This window comes from Bufo bufo, chromosome 7 (genome assembly GCF_905171765.1).
Source record: "Bufo bufo chromosome 7, aBufBuf1.1, whole genome shotgun sequence".
Classification (NCBI taxonomy): Eukaryota; Metazoa; Chordata; class Amphibia; order Anura; family Bufonidae; genus Bufo; species Bufo bufo.
In genome coordinates, this window is record NC_053395.1 from 38894730 (window position 1) to 38911994 (window position 17265).

At 46.9% G+C, this 17265-nt stretch overlaps 1 protein-coding gene across 4 annotated transcripts in view; it reads right to left on the reverse strand.

The window, feature by feature from the left end:
* Positions 1-17265, reverse strand: part of SUN1 (Sad1 and UNC84 domain containing 1) — a 62623-nt gene that overhangs the window by 29508 nt on the left and 15850 nt on the right. For 3 of the 4 annotated variants that reach the window (XM_040441905.1, XM_040441904.1, XM_040441902.1), the window contains 4 exons: positions 8411-8608; positions 4077-4264; positions 1900-1923; positions 1515-1724 (listed from right to left, as the gene is read on the reverse strand). In XM_040441905.1, coding sequence (XP_040297839.1) covers positions 1515-1724; positions 1900-1923; positions 4077-4264; positions 8411-8535 — 547 coding nt within the window. In that variant the 5' untranslated portion in view covers positions 8536-8608. The remainder of the gene's footprint in view (positions 1-1514; positions 1725-1899; positions 1924-4076; positions 4265-8410; positions 8609-17265) is intronic. The other variant, XM_040441903.1, reaches the window with a different exon arrangement.

Below are 17265 nucleotides of genomic sequence, written 5' to 3' on the forward strand. Positions count from 1 at the left end.
CTTGGGACTGACAGAAAATACAGGCCTCCATAAAACAGACAAAAACCTACCAAACAGAAGCTTCACACAAAAACAGACCAGGGCCAGTCTTTACCAAGTCCTACAAACCAAGGACAATTGTGGTCGGGGTCGATGGTGCAGCCAATGCAACACTACTTTATATCAATTGAAAGAAGACCTAACACCACTCACAACAGGTCTTTCAGCAACTAGCAATTCTACAGAAAACTCAGTGTTGTGCTGTTCTTCTGTTATTCCTCCTAGAAATTAATGAATAACTTGACAACTGCGCAATTACTATTCTCCTTTCAAAGGGGCGTTTCCCCGCACAGGCTAATACTATCGGCTCTGACTGGACAGTGTAAGGGCTCATGCACATGACTTTTTGCAAACCGCAAAAAAACAAAACAAAAACTAGTGACATCCGTGTTACATCAATTTTTTTTTGGGCGGATCCATTGTAAGTTGTAACTATGCCTGTCCTCCCCAAAATGAATAAGAATAGGATATGTTCTATTTTTTTGCAGAACGGACTTGCGGACGTACGGATAGGAGTCATTTCAGGTTTTTTTTTTGCAGCACTATTGAAATGAATAGCTCCACATACGGACGCAAAAAAAACAACATGTCCCCAAGTGGTAACACCCAACTGTCAATTTACATTTCTAGAAGGTATAAAAAGGGGAACAGCAAAATGTAGAGTGCTTTGAAAAGAGACAGAATTGTTATAATATGGGGAATGCAATTATTATGGGGTTGTCCAAGATTAGAAAAACAAGGCTCCTTTCTTCTAAGAACAGCTCCACCCCTGTCCATGGGTTGTGTCCGGTTGTGCAGCTCAGCTCTGTTGGGAGTCAGTGGGGCAAAGCTGCAATACTGCACACAACCTACTGACAGGTGTGGGGCTGTTTTTGGAAGAAAGCAGCCATGTTTTTCAAATCTTTTACAACCCCTTTAAGCAGAGGGATCTTCTTTAACTGCCACCGAAGTTTACCAACTTTAGTTTTGTCCCCTGAAAGTTGTCACTTCAGGTCAGGAATAAATGGAAGGGGGGGTGGGGAGGGGAAATCAGGGAATCAGGACCTACAACCGGTGGCAGATTCCCAAAAGACTGGTCAATGCTTCTCAAATGGAGCTAGCCCCTTTAAAAACGACAGAGTCACACACTCTGGAAAATATAATGGAAGAACTTGGTGCAGAGGATGAAAGAATTTTCAGAATGTCGTTCATTACCGGGACGGACTTGGCTGGCACCTAATAAACACAGCGGAGATGCACAGAGGAGGATTAAAACCACTCAATCTGTCCTCACCGATTCTGGAAACTATCTAGTAAAATGTGAACTCCCACTCGCCCTCGGTGGAAAGAACACAAAGATCAGAAACGCTTTGCATGTGGCTTGTATGATGAATGGCCCAACGTTTGAATAGTCAAACCTCCGCAGATTTCCCAATGAAGGAGAGAAAATGCCAAAATCATTGTAAAAGTGGTTAAAAGGGGATGGGAAATCTTACTTGACTTGTGGCTCCGGTCACGGGAGTACACTTTTGTAGACACGGTGTAGGAGGACACGGCCGGCATGCGAGAAGCAGAGTACGCGGTCAGGACGTTGCTCCTTTCGGACAGCATGCTGCAGTCGTTGCACGTGTACCCATTTACTAGGGTGGTTTGCGTTTCTGCGGTGAGAACATCTCCATTTGCTTGAATCATTGTAGCGTCCCCTGCTGGACGAAAAACAAAAACAGGACTTGACTTTGTTATCGTTATAAAACATCATGTTCTATATCTATATATATTTTTTTATTTTACCTTTAATGTATATGTACTGTCATTGAAAATTACAATGTTTTTTGTTTTGTTTTTAAAAAGGACGGTGAGGAAGTATAACCTGCTGCTTACCTTTTGGATCGTCCTCATCCAGGCCTATGGGGGGGGGGGGGGGAAAGAAAATTAAATATTAGCGTTTTTGGTGAAAATTCAGACAGGTACTCAGGAACAAAAGGGAGATCGCATATAAAAAGGGTAGATAAAAGAGGAAATTATATTGAGACGCATGCGGAGGGGTTCCTAAGCAACCGCTATTAACAGAAAGAGCTGTGAAAAAAAATCACCGCTGTGCCAGTTCAGTTCCACGCCAACCGTGAAATGTTCCCTCGTTCTCTACACGAGTTCTCTATAGAGGAAAAACTACTGCACTTAGATAAAAATAAAATAAAATTGTTTTTCTGCATGAACCATTTACTTTCCAGCTGTGGCCTGGTCTTCTGAACTGGAGCAAACCCAACAGTGGGAATTCTAGTTACAAGAAGAGCTGAGTAAGTATGTATGCTGGGAGTTGTAGTTTCGCAACAGATAGAGTGCCGAAAGTTGCTGATCCCTGGTCTTGCTCAAGGATCCTGTGCATCGAGAGGCACACTGCTCTGCCCCTTGCGCAGCTTACTACTATGGAGCCTTAAAAGGGGTTGTCTCATCATGGACAATGGGGGCACATCGCTAGGAAAAGCCCCCATTGTCTTATAGGTGCGGGTCCCACCCCTGGGATCCGCACCTATACCGAGAACGGAGACCCGCAAGGTGGTGGCAGGAGGACTCTGGTTCGGCCACCACCTAGCCGGCTCCACACAGAAGTGAATGGGAGCGCACTGGGGCCGACAGAAATAGCCGAGCCAGAGCCCCTGACGCAAATGTGCGCGGAGCACAACACTGCTGGAGTACCTCTGCTGTTACTTTTAGGGTGCATTCACAAGACTGTATGTAGCCACAAAAAAATACAGATCACTTTTTTTTGCGGATCCATTGTAATCATGCTTATTCTGGTCTGCAAACCGGACAAGATTAGGACATGTTCTATCTTTTCAGCGGGACCACGGAACAGACATACGGATGCGGACAGCACACGGAGTGTTGTCCGTATTTTTTTGCAGGCCCATTGAAATAAATGGGTCTGCGTCTGATCCGCAAAAGATGCGGACTATAAATACGGTTGTGTGAATGGGACCTCATCAGGGATCAGCAGCCTCCGGCACACCAGCTGTTGGGAAACTACAACTTTTACAAGAACAATTAGGCCCCTTTCACACGAGCGAGTTTTCTGCATGGGTGCAATGCGTGACGTGAACGCATAGCACACGCACTGAATCCTGACCCATTCATTTCAATGGGTCTGTGTACATGAGCGGTTTTTTTCCACGCATCAGTTCCGCATTGCGTGAAAAACGCAGCATGTTCTACATGCTGCGTTTTTTCACGCAGACCTGGCCCAATAGAAGTGAATGGGCCTGAGTGAAAAACGCATTGCATCCGCAAGCAAGTGCGGGTGCGATGCTTTTTTCACTGATGGTTGTTTGTAAACCTTCAATTTTTTTATCACGCGCGTGAAAAACGCATCAAAACGCATTGCACCCAATGAGAGCAATCGCAGACAAAACTGATTGAACTTGCTTGCAAAATGGTGCAAGTTTCACTGAACGCACCCGGAGCCAATCTGCCAAGCTCGTGTGAAAGAGGCCTTACAAGAATAGACAAGCAAGTGTGCATGCTGGGAGTTGTAGTTCCACAGCAAAACACCGAAATTATGAAAATCACACACACCGAATAAAAATTCATCCTTTATTTAATGGTGATAAATCTCGATTAAATCGAGAATGAATTTGTATTGTGTGTGGTTTCATATTTTGTGTAATTAGACCACACAGTGATTTTTGGTTAGGAGTTTGGGTTTCACAGCAGCTGGAGTGTTGAAGGTTGCTGACCCCTGTCATAGAAGTCTCCAAGTCAAAGGAGACCTGGCACTAAGCCGGCCCCAAGCAATGTTTCCACAGGACTCCGCAATGTCAAAAAAATAAAGGTGGAGTTATGACACAGCGGAGGCATGTCTCTGCTCCATCAACTAGGAGAACGTTAGCCAGAAACGTCAAACCCTAGGCACAGGTGGGGTCAGGAGTATGCCAGAGGCGGCTTTCTTCGCCGAGAACTGCCGATTGCCAGACTGGGGTCACTTCCTCTGACAAATTTTTGCATCTGTATCACCCAGGTGAGCATATTAAAGCTCAATTTAGCAGGACATATCCACTCACCCCACAGGTGGTCCACTTCAGTCTGCTCCCGTATCGATGACTCGTCTAATAATGTGGACAACGTGGAGGTGTCGGTGACGTGCGTGCTGAAGCTGCTCTGAAAAGAGGCGTTGGCAACCCCTTTCATCGACAGACGGCGGTTGCTGGAAGAAGACTGCATGCTGCTGTTATGCCGCTGTCTGCCAGACCTACAGTAAGAAATACACAATGATCGGTACGATGACAGGGAATGAAATAAACAGTGGCCAAGTTCACAATCTACATCTTCCATTAAATAAGGACTCCTTACGTATGCGGGTTGATGTGACCATTGAATGGGACGTCACCTGACTAGAATAAGTTAAGGCGGCGTGGGCGCTTAGAGCGCCAGTGCCTTCACCAACAGCTGGATTAGCGGGGGTCGCGGGTGTCAGACGTCCACTGTGATTAGATACTGATGACATAGGGTCCATTCACAAGTCAGTATTTTTCTTTTCCAGATTTTCGTTCCATTTTTTGCAGATCCGCATTTCTGCAAAAACCTTCCGTTTTTACCAATTATACATCCGCATCCGCTCAGTTTTTCCCGCAAAAAGAAAAAAAAAAAAAAACACACGGAAGGAGGAATATATGTTGGTAGGGTACTAAAAAATAAATACATTTCTTTCCATTTCCTGAAAATAGATCCGCAGTTGCAGATGACATTAATTTTTGACTAATTAATTGACTACAATGGGACCAAGGACCGCATTTTGCGGACAATAGTAGGGCAAGCTTTTTTTTTTTTGCGGATCTGCATAACGGAACAACGAATGAGGACAGCACACTGAGTGCTGTCCGCATTTTTTGCAGGGTCATTGAAACGAAAGGGTCCGCATTTCGTTCCGCAAATTTGCGGATTACAAAATACTAACGTGTGAATAGACCCTTATCCAGAGGATAGGTTGGAAAAGCCCTTTAAAGAGGGCCTCATCGCTCCCGACATGTCTGTTTCAGTACCTACTTGCATTCCCCATGTTATAATTCTGGAGCATTTTTTGAGCCACTGGGAAGGGGGGGGTTCTGAAGTCTGACAGGGGGTCTGATCTGAGGTCTGACTGGGGGTCATTTACATTGGGGTGTGCGCTGAGGTATTATTGGGGTCTTATTAACATTGGGAGTCTGAGGCTGTGAGCCGAGGTCTGAATTGGGTGTTATTAGGGCTTTGTCCCTGCAGTCTACCACTGGTTGATAGTGTTGGATTGCTCTCAATTCATTCCTAAACTTCTAGTAGGAATAACAGAGGCACAACACAAGCGGACAACCCCTTTAATACCCTTTTTACGCGAGCTGAGGATCGGCAAATTATCAGCAAAGAATGCTTGTTGCCAATAACTGCTGACAAACAAGAAACGCAAGCCTGCTGGTGTGAACAGGGACGTACTGCAGACACCGGGACATAAATCACTCCATGCAGGTGCAGCCGATGGGCAGGTACGCTCCTCGTTCCCACACCGCACCCGCTCTACTAACCCGTGTCAAAGGGCCCTTATAGGGGGTAACTGCATTCAGAGCATTTCCAGAGAACCTCTTATCACCTAAATTACTCTCCAGAACAGTAAGGAGTGCTTCTATCCTACTGGAGGGGAGATTACAGTAAGATAAGGGGAACTGGGCACGGATCCACTTTCAATTCTGATACTTGGCTGTCATAAACCCTCTTCTTACTAAGTGGATCTCATCACGGCCACCGTATCACTATGGCCGCTATAAACCTGCAAGCCAGCTGTAGTGAAGTTGGCATTTACAGCCCTAAGCACAAAGGATTTCACTCCCAGTATGAACTGGTTAGACGATATACGCTGCGAGGAGCAGCCGATTATCGGGGTGGAAGCGTTCCTTCTCGATAAGCGGAGGAGAAGAGTTACATTTCCATGCAGCGATCACCTCCACAGTACGAGGACGAGCAGAGGATGGTGCAAAAAACCGGCACTTCGTAATTGGCACAGCATGCATGTTTATTCACGTAGGGAGATAAGCTGCTGGCAGATACCTCTGGCAGCAGGTTATTTCCTGGCAGAACATGAAGATATCTAATAGCACGTCAGGGTAAGGCCTCATGCACACGACTGTTGTGTGTTTTGCGGTCCGCAAAACACGGATGTGTCCGTGTGCGTTCTGCAATTTGCGGAATGGCACGGACAAGCATTGATATAACTGCCTTTGCTTGTCCGTAAAACGGACAAGAATAGGACAGGTTATATTTTTTTGGGGGCGGACCACGGAACGGAGCAACGGATGCGGACAGCACACGGCGTGCTGTCCACATCTTTTGCGGCCCCATTGAAGTGAATGGGTCCGCATCAAAGCCGCAAAAACTGCAGCTCAGGTGCGGATCAAAACGGTCGCGTGCATGAGGCCTAAAGCTGGCTATGCGCATGAGAATGCTGGTTTGGCTGACCGCTCTCTCCCCTGATGCTCCCATACACATGCATGCTCGGCTGACCATGCGAATATAGCGAACGGGGAGAAAGCAGCTGCCAGACTCCACCGGCAATAGCGCAACTCCCCCAAGATAAAAAATAAAAATAAAGGGATCGGAAAGTGGAAATCAATCTGCCCAATTCTCATCTGCCCTGAAATCCGACGCTCCCTACAATCGTCTGGTCCGGCCGACATAGATCTAATGTGTACGGCCAGACTCCGGGTCCATTTAGAACGGCAGACTTCTGCTCACTAATGAGGGTTGACTGGCAATATATTAAGTCGATCAGGGCTGGTTTAAAGACATTTACACGGGCAGATAATCGCTCAAACGAACAGGCACGCGTCCGTTTACACTGTAGTGGTCAGCACATCCCCCATTTACAGCGAGCGGCGTGCTGCCAAAGAAACTATTCAGGGCTCATACACACAAACATTTTCTTGCGGACTGTATGCAGGACCATTCATTTCAATGGGTCTAAAACAAAAAAAAAAAGCAAATTACTCTGTGCATTCCATATGTCCCATTATTGTCCACATTACGGACAAGGATAGGACTGTTCCATTAGGGACCGGCCATTCCATTCTGCAAAATACGGGATGCACACAGACGTCATCCATATTTTTTGCGGATTGCAAAATACACATCTTCGTGTGCAGGAGCCTTATGCTGGTATAAATGGCCCCAGCAGCCAGCCAACAGGAGCTTGCCATCCGTCAGACCATCGGTGGCCTTTAATACGGGTCAATGATCGGCAGTGAACGTTTGGCCAATAATCGGCCTGTGTAGAAGGCCCTTAAGTCAGTCCTCCTCACACACAGCAGCTCGTCAGCCGACCCCGCTGAAACAGGCAGATTCTGTAGAAATGTGTTTTGCAGACCCAATACTTCTCACAGCTGAGAGTTTGCTACAATTGTATCCTGTCTAGTATGTCAGTGACAAACAGCAGAGACCATGAAAACTGAGGAACTGCTGCAAGGCCAGGCAAAAACTGACAGGAACGGCAGCCATAATGGAGGTCACCTTTGATTTAGCAAACGCTCTGACTTGATTTACTGATAGAATTTAAAGGGGTCCTCTCACTCCAGCAAATGGGATTTTTCATGTAGATTAAGTTAATACAAGGCACTTGCTAATATATTGTGATTCTCCATATCGCCTCCTTTGCTTATACACTGCTCGTATCCAGGGGTTACGACCACCCTGCAATCCAGCAGCGGTGGTCGTGCTTGCGCATTTTCCTATTGTGTGCAGGCATGACCACCGCTGCTGGATTGCAGGGTGGTCGTAACCCCTGGATACGAGCAGTGTATAATGTGATGGGAAAAATGAATCAAGCCAATATGGACAATCACAATACATTAGTAAGTGCCTTGTATTCACTTTCTGTACACGATAAACGCCATTTTCTGAAGTAAAAAACAACCCCTTTGAAACGGTTGTGCAAGAAAGTTTGGCAAACCTCCCCATTCTGCCAGACCTGCAAAGGGATAACGACTTACCCGCTTCCCGATGCTGGCTCACCGCTCCTTTGAGCTCAATCAATGTCAACATCAGATATGACATCGCCATATCCAAATCACTGGCTGCGGCGGTGTCCGGCTCCCCTTACGACATGACAAATAGTCACATGACACAAGGGTCATATCCAGTGTCCGCCGCGACCAGTGATTGGATGTATCCTAGCAGTTCAGTAGCAGGAGTGCGGAGCCAGCGCCGGGAAGCAGGTAAGTCATCTTCCCTTTGCAGGCCTGGCACAATTGGGGGGTGGTGCCATAAACCAGGCCATTCTTTTACAGCCCATTTAAGGCTTTGGATTTAAAAAAAAAAAAAAAAATGCTTTTTAAAAAAGGTAAAAGGGGTTCTACTCCTTATACTGAAACCATCTTACCTGTTAATCGACATATCATTAGAAACACTCCCGGCGAAGGAGACGTTGGAGGCGACACTGCTGTTGAGGAGATCATCAGAAAAGTTGGCGGTCGTGTTCGACAAACGTAGACTACGCCGCGACATTCTCGGGGAACCAAAGACAGGATCCAATTTATGCAAGTTCTCAAAGTCCAGCGCAGCAGTGGAATAACTGGAGCTGCAAGAGAGAAGCGTGCGTTACTCTTCATGGGCTTGCCTTCAGAAAGTAACTTCAGGGGTATTCCCATTTCTTGACTTTTTTCCCCAGCTGCAACTCTCAATTAAACTGAACCCCATCTGCTGCAGTCAACTCGCTTTTCTTAGGCTACTTTCACACTGGCGTTTCTGGGTCCGCCTGTGAGATCCGTTCAGGGCTCTCCCAAGCGGCCCAAGACTGATCAGTTCAGCCCAATGCATGCTGATGGAGAAGGATCCGCTCTGAATGCATCAGTTTGCCTCCGTTCAGCCTCCATTCCGCTCTGGAGGCGGACATCAAAACGCAGCTTTTGATGTCCGTATGACAAAACTGAGCCAAACGGATCTGTCCTGACTTACAATGTAAGTCAATGAGGACGGATCTGTTTTTACTGACACATTATGGTGCAATTGAAAACGGATCCGCCTCCCATTGACTTTCAATGCAACGGATCCGTTTGCATTATCTTTTTTCTTTTTTTTTCGTGGTAATGCAAACTGATTACCAGACGGATCCGCACCTAAACGCAGGTGTGAAAGTAGCCTTACCCGGATCTATGCCAATTGAGTGGTTTCCGCTCCAGGTTAATGGGATCTGAGGCATAGGTGGGCGGCACGCTGCCCTGGCACCCAAGCAGTGCCGACTTGTACTCCTGAACAAGCGCTGACTACTCAGGACAACCAGGCATGGTGTACCTAGGCTGCAAGACTACGTAAGGTAACATTGTGAAAGATAAAAGGGAGCTGACAGAAGTCTTACACTGTAGTTACATCATTACCAGCGGTGTGCTGCTGCAGGATGCGTTCTGACCAAGTGTATGCCGCATCATAAATTAAGCACATCCTCCGCCAGTCTGTGCGCTTAAAGAGGATCTTTCCCCTGGATATCCTTAATCTAATTATCCTACCTTACAGTGCGGCCCCCACTGATGTCTTGACACTTATTTTATTTTTTCTCTAAAGAACCCCCCGTTCGTCTGCTGTGGTCCCCGTATCTTTTGGCGCCTCAAATGCTAACAAGTCGACTCCGTTATACTCGGCGTGGACTTTTATTTCTCCTGGGCGCGGTTATCTTCTCCTGGCTGCAAGCGCATCCAATCAGAGAGCCCCGCTCTTAGGCCCCCTACACACAAACATGTGCACCCCGTGGGCGTGCTGCGGCCCGCAAAATGCAGGCCGCAATGCACGAACACAGTCCGTGGGGCAGCCGCAGCGGATCCATTCACTTGAATTCAGTCAAGTGTTCAGTTTTTTGGGCCGGAGATAAAACCGTAGCATGCTGCGGTATCATCTTCCACCTGATCAGTCAAAAAGACTGAACTGAAGACATCCTGATGCATCCTGAACAGATTTCTCTCCATTCAGAATGCATGGGGATATGCCTGATCAGTTCCTTTCCGGTATGGAGCCCCTGTGACGGAACTCTATGCCGGAAAAGAAAAAAAGCTAGTGTGAAAGTACCCCAAGTCATCATTTCTGTCAGAGAACTTGCACCCCACCCTTTTCAGAAAGTGACTAGGGTGGAGTAGAAACGCTACTGGAGTTCAAAAAGTTGTAAACCCGGGGTTTGTGACCAATTTTTTTTATTTTTTTTTAAAGCCAGAAACTATCAAAGTGGAAGATAAATTCCTCCTTTCGTCTTTAGGACTTGGACATCAACAAACTGCAATACTACGCAACCACCAATTTATAAAAGTCATCAAAAAGGATGAAAAACATTGGGTGGAGTTTCCAGGAACCTGTCCGACTCCAGCCTGGCTCCCCGTAGGCAGCAGTGTCCAAGTTCCTGTATACCTAAAAAGGTTCCTATGCAAACTAAAAGGTGGGGAAAAAAACGCCGCTTTCTTCCAGAAACAGATCCGCTCTGGTCCGTGGCCTGTGTTGGGTGTTGCAGACCGTTTGGTCCCATTCACATGAACAGGTCCGGGATGTCATACTAGACACAGCCCATGTTTTTTGTTTTTCTCTCTCAACGGCATAAATCCTTTTAAAAAGTGAACCCGTCATCGAACCCATCCTGTTAAAATCAGCTTAGGGTACGTTCACATTGGCAGCATACCCGATTTGGCAGACGTGCAGGCCAGACAAAAATTGTTGCATGCAATGTTTTTGGTCTGGCCGGAAGCCAGCATTTATGCCAGAAGGCGGCAGGACCACCACAGGACCCCATTATAGTCAACGTAGATGTGAACGTACCCTTACATGTCCAACGTTCTTGCTATTGCGTCGCTCTGTGGCCTTATTGCAGGGAAAACCGGAACCTGAAAACTGTAAATGAGGCCCTGGGTTCAACAAGGGAGTTGCCGTTGTACCGCACACTCTACATGTCACCCCCCCCCCCCCCCCCCCCACCTCTTCGGCTGACAGGGCCAGGAGTGTAGACTTATTCACGCCTGGCCCTGAAGTCTGATAGCAGTGCGGTTGCCAGTATTCGGCGCACGCGCAGTACGGGCGCCCGGCGAGCAATAAGGCCACAGAGCGACATGGGAGCAGAACATTAGATCCCGCTGGAAAGGGCTCACACATGTAAGCTGGTTTTAATAGGATGGATTTCATGACAGATTCCCTTTAAGACCAGTCTGCAGGGTTTGCGGAGGGATGATCTGGCACCATTGTGCATGAAATTGGGCCAAAAAAAAAAAAGACTGGATTGTGGTTCAAGAGAAATAATGAACCCTGCGGACTGACAACCCTTTATGTTGAACAACAAGGCAGACAAATTGTGAATCGTACAATGGGATTTAAAGGGCTTCTGTCACCCCCCAAAAGTCATTTTTCGTTTTTGGGCTACCTAAAATCCTTATACTATAGGGTAAGAGCACTATATATATAGAAAAATCGCAGTATATGGATTTTAAGTAGCCCAAAATGAAAAATTGGGGGGTGACAGAAGCCCTTTAAAGAGTGACCTAAATCTGTACACCTACATTTTTTCTCCCACAGGGACATCCAAAATTTGGGTCAAATATAATCATGCAAGCCGTCACGGATCTATAATCATATCATTGTGAAAGAACCATACCCTTTAGGGGCCATTCACAGGACCATATTTTTGGCCCGCATCCAATCCACATTTTTTGTGGATCGGATGCGGACCCATTCATTTCAAAAAAGATAAAGCATGTCCTATTCTTGTCTGTTTTGCGGACATTAGGCATTTCTAACGGGGTGGACTGTGTGGGATCACAAAATGTGGGAAGTACATGGCCAGTATCAGTGTTTTACGGATCCACAAAATGGATACGGTGTGTGAATAGCCCCTTAAAAGGAAGTGTCTGATTTGACATAGTAATAGGCAGAAAGAGATGCTGCTGCTGCGGCCGCGCCAACAGATCTGCATGTGGACCAGCCCATGAAGCTAATCTGCATTACGTGAAATCCATGGAAATGGTGTCGGTTCCTTGGATATTTAACTCTTCTGCGCACTCATTATTCTGCGCAGATTTCTTCCACTGCATGTAAATGGGGTACGACTAACCATACCACGACACCTCAGTGACCGCTTTCGTTCATTTAGGATGTTATTACATACAAGGAGGAGAGGCGGGTGCCACCTCACGCTGACCGCTAATTGTAGGGCGGCGCCTGCACTTGCATCTTGAGACCACGGCAAGCGAGAAGCGGCTCGATAATTCGATGTAACCATGGTGCACCCTTAGAGCCAGCGGGGAAGGGGGGGGGGGGGGGGGTAAATCAGTAGGTTGTCATGTACATAGCTGGATTACATACATGTCTATGTGGTGCGAGCCCAGCCACACCTGCACTCCATTACATGAACCTGTCAGTAAGAGATCTGCAGGGAGAACACCGCGCGCGGCCACTCAAGCTGGAATCCTGAGAACCACAGCGCGTCCTTATGAACACTTGAGACTTGGCTAAGATATCCCCAAGACTTCTCCATCAATGGACTAATTATACAGATCCTCTCGACCAAACAAGAGTCCGTCACATCAGCCAACAGGCACGTGTCTTTGAGCAACATGTGGCAGATGCACAGGGCCAGACAGCTGCCGAAAAGCTCCGACGAGAAACAAGCTGGCAGTGTGAGGTCGTGTCTGCGGGATTATCGCTCAAGAGGGGTCTTGTTGTAGGGCTGTGGTAACGAACGCCAGTCTCACACTGGGATACAGATTGCCGGCTGAGAAACCATTCACTTCAATGGGCCCGCAAAAAAAAATAAAAAAAAATGTTGCATTATTGTCCACATCACGGACAAGGATAGCACTGTTCTATTATGGGCCAGATGTCCCACAAAATGAGAAACACGCACGGTCAGCAGCAGGACCTCCCTTGTTAACAAGAGCTGACAATCACTTATGCCTATGTAAAAGATGTAAATCAATGATGAAAGTTTGATCCCTTGACAGGTTTAAGCCTGATGCACACGACTTATCGGTTTTTGCACCCGTAATCCCACTCAGCGCCCGCGCTGTGTCCTGGCATCGGCCTCACAGAACTCATTGCGCATGCGCCAGCTTAGCTCGAGCTGCTCCTGCGCCCGCCAGGTCGTGCCACTCCGCTCTACCTTTCCGGGTCGAGGGAAGCTGGCGCATGCGCAATAAGTTCTGTAAGGGCGATGCAAGGACACCGCGCGGGCGCTGACATGTGTATCCATACGAGCGCTGCAGAGTTTACTGTTTATCTGCTCGCCGTCTCCCTTGTAGCGCACAAGGCCACACCCTCTTCAGACAGCTGATCAGCAAGGGTGTTAGGAGTCAGATACCTACTGATCTGGAAAGAATGACTTTGCCTGTGGACAGGTCATCAATATTCTGACACCGCACAACCCCTTTAACAATGACAGATCATTATCGCCTGAAAGGAACCAGATTCGGACACGAATGGCTGGTGTGATGACTGCAATGGCCAATATGGCTTAGGCCTCTTTCCACACTACCGTTTTTTTTTTCCGTTTTGCGGTCCGTTTTTTGCGTTCCGTATACGGAACCATTCATTTCAATGGTTCCGCAAAAAAAAACGGAATGTGTTCCGTATGCATTCCGTTTCCGTATTTCCGTTCCGTTGAAAGATAGAACATGTCCTATATTTGGCCGCAAATCACATTCCGTTGCTCCATTAAAGTCAATGGGTCCGCAAAAAAAAGGAACACATACGGAAATGCATCCTTATGTCTTCCGTTTCCGATCCGTTTTTTTCTGAACCATCTATTGAAAATGTTATGCCCAGCCCAATTTTCTCTATGTAATTACTGTATACTCCATACGGAAAAACGGAACGGAAAAACAGAACCGAAACGGAAACACAACGGAAACAAAAAAACGGAAAAACAGAACCGTGAAAAACGGAACGCAAAACACTGAAATGGACATACTGTAGTGTGAAAGAGGCCTTACAGTGTGTATGTTGTGTCTGCAAACAAGAGCGTCCGACCAACTTTTTTTCTTCCCATCGTGCATGGACACCTTTAGGACTCTTTCACACGAGAGAGTGTCCCTTGTGGGAATCACGCTCCGTGTGAGAGGGATTGTGCGTTCTGACATAAAGCTGTCAGTATGATTCTGTTACAGAAAGGTCAGACAGAGGCACACAGCATTATCAGGATGATGCAGTGCGCTTCTGTAGTCCAGAACGCATGATCCCTCTCTCACGCAGAGCGCAATTCCCACAAGGGACACGCTCGTGTGAAAGAGCCCATAGTTTAGTGTCAGACAAGCAAGTTCACTGTGAGAAAGACGTTCGGCGTGGGAGGGTAATTTCCCATCCTGAACTCTGCTCACGGCGTTAAGCCTTATAATGCTGCGTGTCCCTGCCCAACCTCAACAGTAATGATAAGCATTATAAACCACTACAATGCAGTGAGGCCAGAGCAGAGTTCAGGATGGAAAATCCTGCTTCCATAGGGAGCGTGTTTCTCGCAGCTCCTCTGAAACTAGCCTTAAGGGCTCATCCAGACAGCTGTATGCTGTCCGCCAAAATGCGGATCCGTTTTTTGCGGATTAGATGCAGACTTACTTCTATGGAGCCTTTTTCTTCCATTCCACGGCTCCGCAAAACAAATGAAACATGTGGCCCCATTTTAGGCTCTGGTGCAAAAATACAGCATGCATTTTTTGCGTACAGCATACGGCCATCTGAATGAATTCTAAAGAGCATCTTTGACCAGGAGTAGGAGGAGTATTAAACCAGGCACAATGCCAGGTAGGACTGCCCCAGCTGAGTAAGAGCCCTCTTCACCCAAAACTAATGCGGCATTACATTTTTCAGTAATCTTTTAAATTGTGCAAATCAGGCCTAAAGTGCACCGAGGGCTGGCGCTAGTCACTCAGTGCACCTTCGCTCCAACACTTTGCGGCCCTAGACCTTCCCCCACCCACTTAATTGGCAGAAACAGGTATCAGAAGCAACTCCCGCCTGGCCCTGTAATCCTGCGCCATATAAATCGCCCACCCACTCTACGCACGTGCAGGAGATTTCATGGTCCTGGCCCCGACGTAGAGAAGACTACTGTGTATGCACTGAGGGTGCGCGGTAGGCTGCAGGCGTGAGATTACAGGGAGGGTCTAGCGCTGGAGAACGAGGAGGAGGAGCTAGGCCTCATTTGCATAATTGTAAAAGATTATGGGGCAGATTTATCATTACACTCACATCTTACTCCACTTTTACACATGTCCAAAGTCACTTTTGGCGAAGTCAGATTTATTAATGGTCCTTTAATACTGTGATAAATGTGGTTTGACGGTAGCAGTTTGTCCTTCAGTAAGCGGCTTTACAAAAGTCGCACGTCTTTACGAAAAAGTCGCACAAGATGAGCATGGTCCTTGCTGGAGTGAACTTGCGCAGTTTTTTGCAACTTTTTAAATTGTCGCAATAGTAAATCTGTCTAGAGATTTACATAAGAAAACACGCCGCCTTTCAGAAAACTGGCGAGCATAGCGCAGAGCCAATAAAAGTCCCAAATTGTTGCACCGTTTTAGCAATTGCGCAAAAATTTGCGACCTTCACTCCATTATTTTGACTTGAGCTAATGATAAATCTGGCCCTATGTCTCAATGCTGAAACGGATTAGGGCGGCAAGGGCAGCCCTACCAGGCATTGTGCCAGGTTTAAAGGGGTTGTTACATTACAACAACTCCTCCCTTAATAGCAAGATACTGGAAGAGTGTCTGACTGGCAGTGGCCCCCCCGCCGATCACAAGAACGGGAGCCCATGTCCCCTTGTTTGCATTGAGTGGAAGACATGTACATGCGCCGTCACTCCATTCTGCTCTATGGGGCGCCTGGAGACAGCCGAGCACTTGCACTCCAGCTATCCCATTGTCATGACTGGCAGGGGCCCCAGCGGTCAAACCCCTGTCGACCAGACACTTGTCCCCTTTAATATGCTTACTCTGTGACAAATTCCCTATAAGTTTTTAACTGCCTGCAATGCCAGGCACGGCTCTCTTCCCATGCTATAATTATACATTAAGCGCACCAAGGGCGGCCCGAGCTGCTCTGTGCACCACAGCTCTGGCCCTTTCCCTCTCCCGACGGACATGACCAGGAGCGATAAACCTGCAGAAGCTCCTATTCAACCCTCTGACCACAAGACTTCTGTTTAGGAGGGTGAACTGTAATCTGACTGCGCAGGAATCTCCATAGACTAAACAGGAAACAAAGCTTTTCACCTTCTTCTGAAACACAAGGGTTAATGAGTAGCGGACGTCCGCACAGTAGTAGTCCTGTAGTCACAACTGTGTTCTCCTGTTCCAGTATGAAGCATGCCCCATCCCTCACAGGATTTCTCTTTTTCTTTAAATTAAACAGAAATTTGTGAAACTTCCATGAATGTATGGCCATTTTTTCAGCAGAACGCAACACGGATAAAAAAAAAACAAAAAAAAACAAAAAACGCTGTCATCCGTTTTTTGGCAGATCCATTGTAACAATGCCTAAAACGGAGAAGACTAGGACATGTTCTATTTTTGTTGCAGGGCTACGGAGCGGACATGCTGATGTGGACCGCACATTGTGTGCTGTCTGCATTTTTTGTGGACCCATTGAAATGAATGGGTCCCATCCTATCCGCAAAAAAAAAAATACGGAACGGACACGGAAACAAACAACGTTCCTGCGCATGTAGCCTAGGTCAAACAGGCGTCAGGTAAGGGCAGTGGGGTCAGAACTGCTAGACAGAACAGGAAGACCGCATGTACAGCGCCACCTGCTGTTGGTTCTTATCCTTATTTCTCTGTCCACCTTGCTGCGGTGGTCGCACATGTTCCATTCCATCCTTCAACTGCCACCTGCTGTATCTACAGTTAGAAGCGGAGATAGTCACAGATAGAGATGAGCGAAATATTGAAAAATTTGGCTGAATTTTACCAAAAAATATTTTAAAAAAATTTCCTTTGACAAATTACTTTGTCACGAAGCACATTTCTTTGTAATTAGTAGGTGCAATGACGGGGGGGTACAATCGCCGCTCCCTATCATTTTACCTCGCAGATGCCGCATTCATAGCTGCATGTGACAGCAATACTACAGTGTAAAATAAAAAAATAAAAATCATTACTTAGCCTCATCCATTTGATCGCAAAGAGCCAGCTGACGCCATCCTGATTGAAGATCTAGGGGAAAATCTCACACGGCCTGAGACGACATCATACATCACCACGCACAGGATTTTACATGACATCA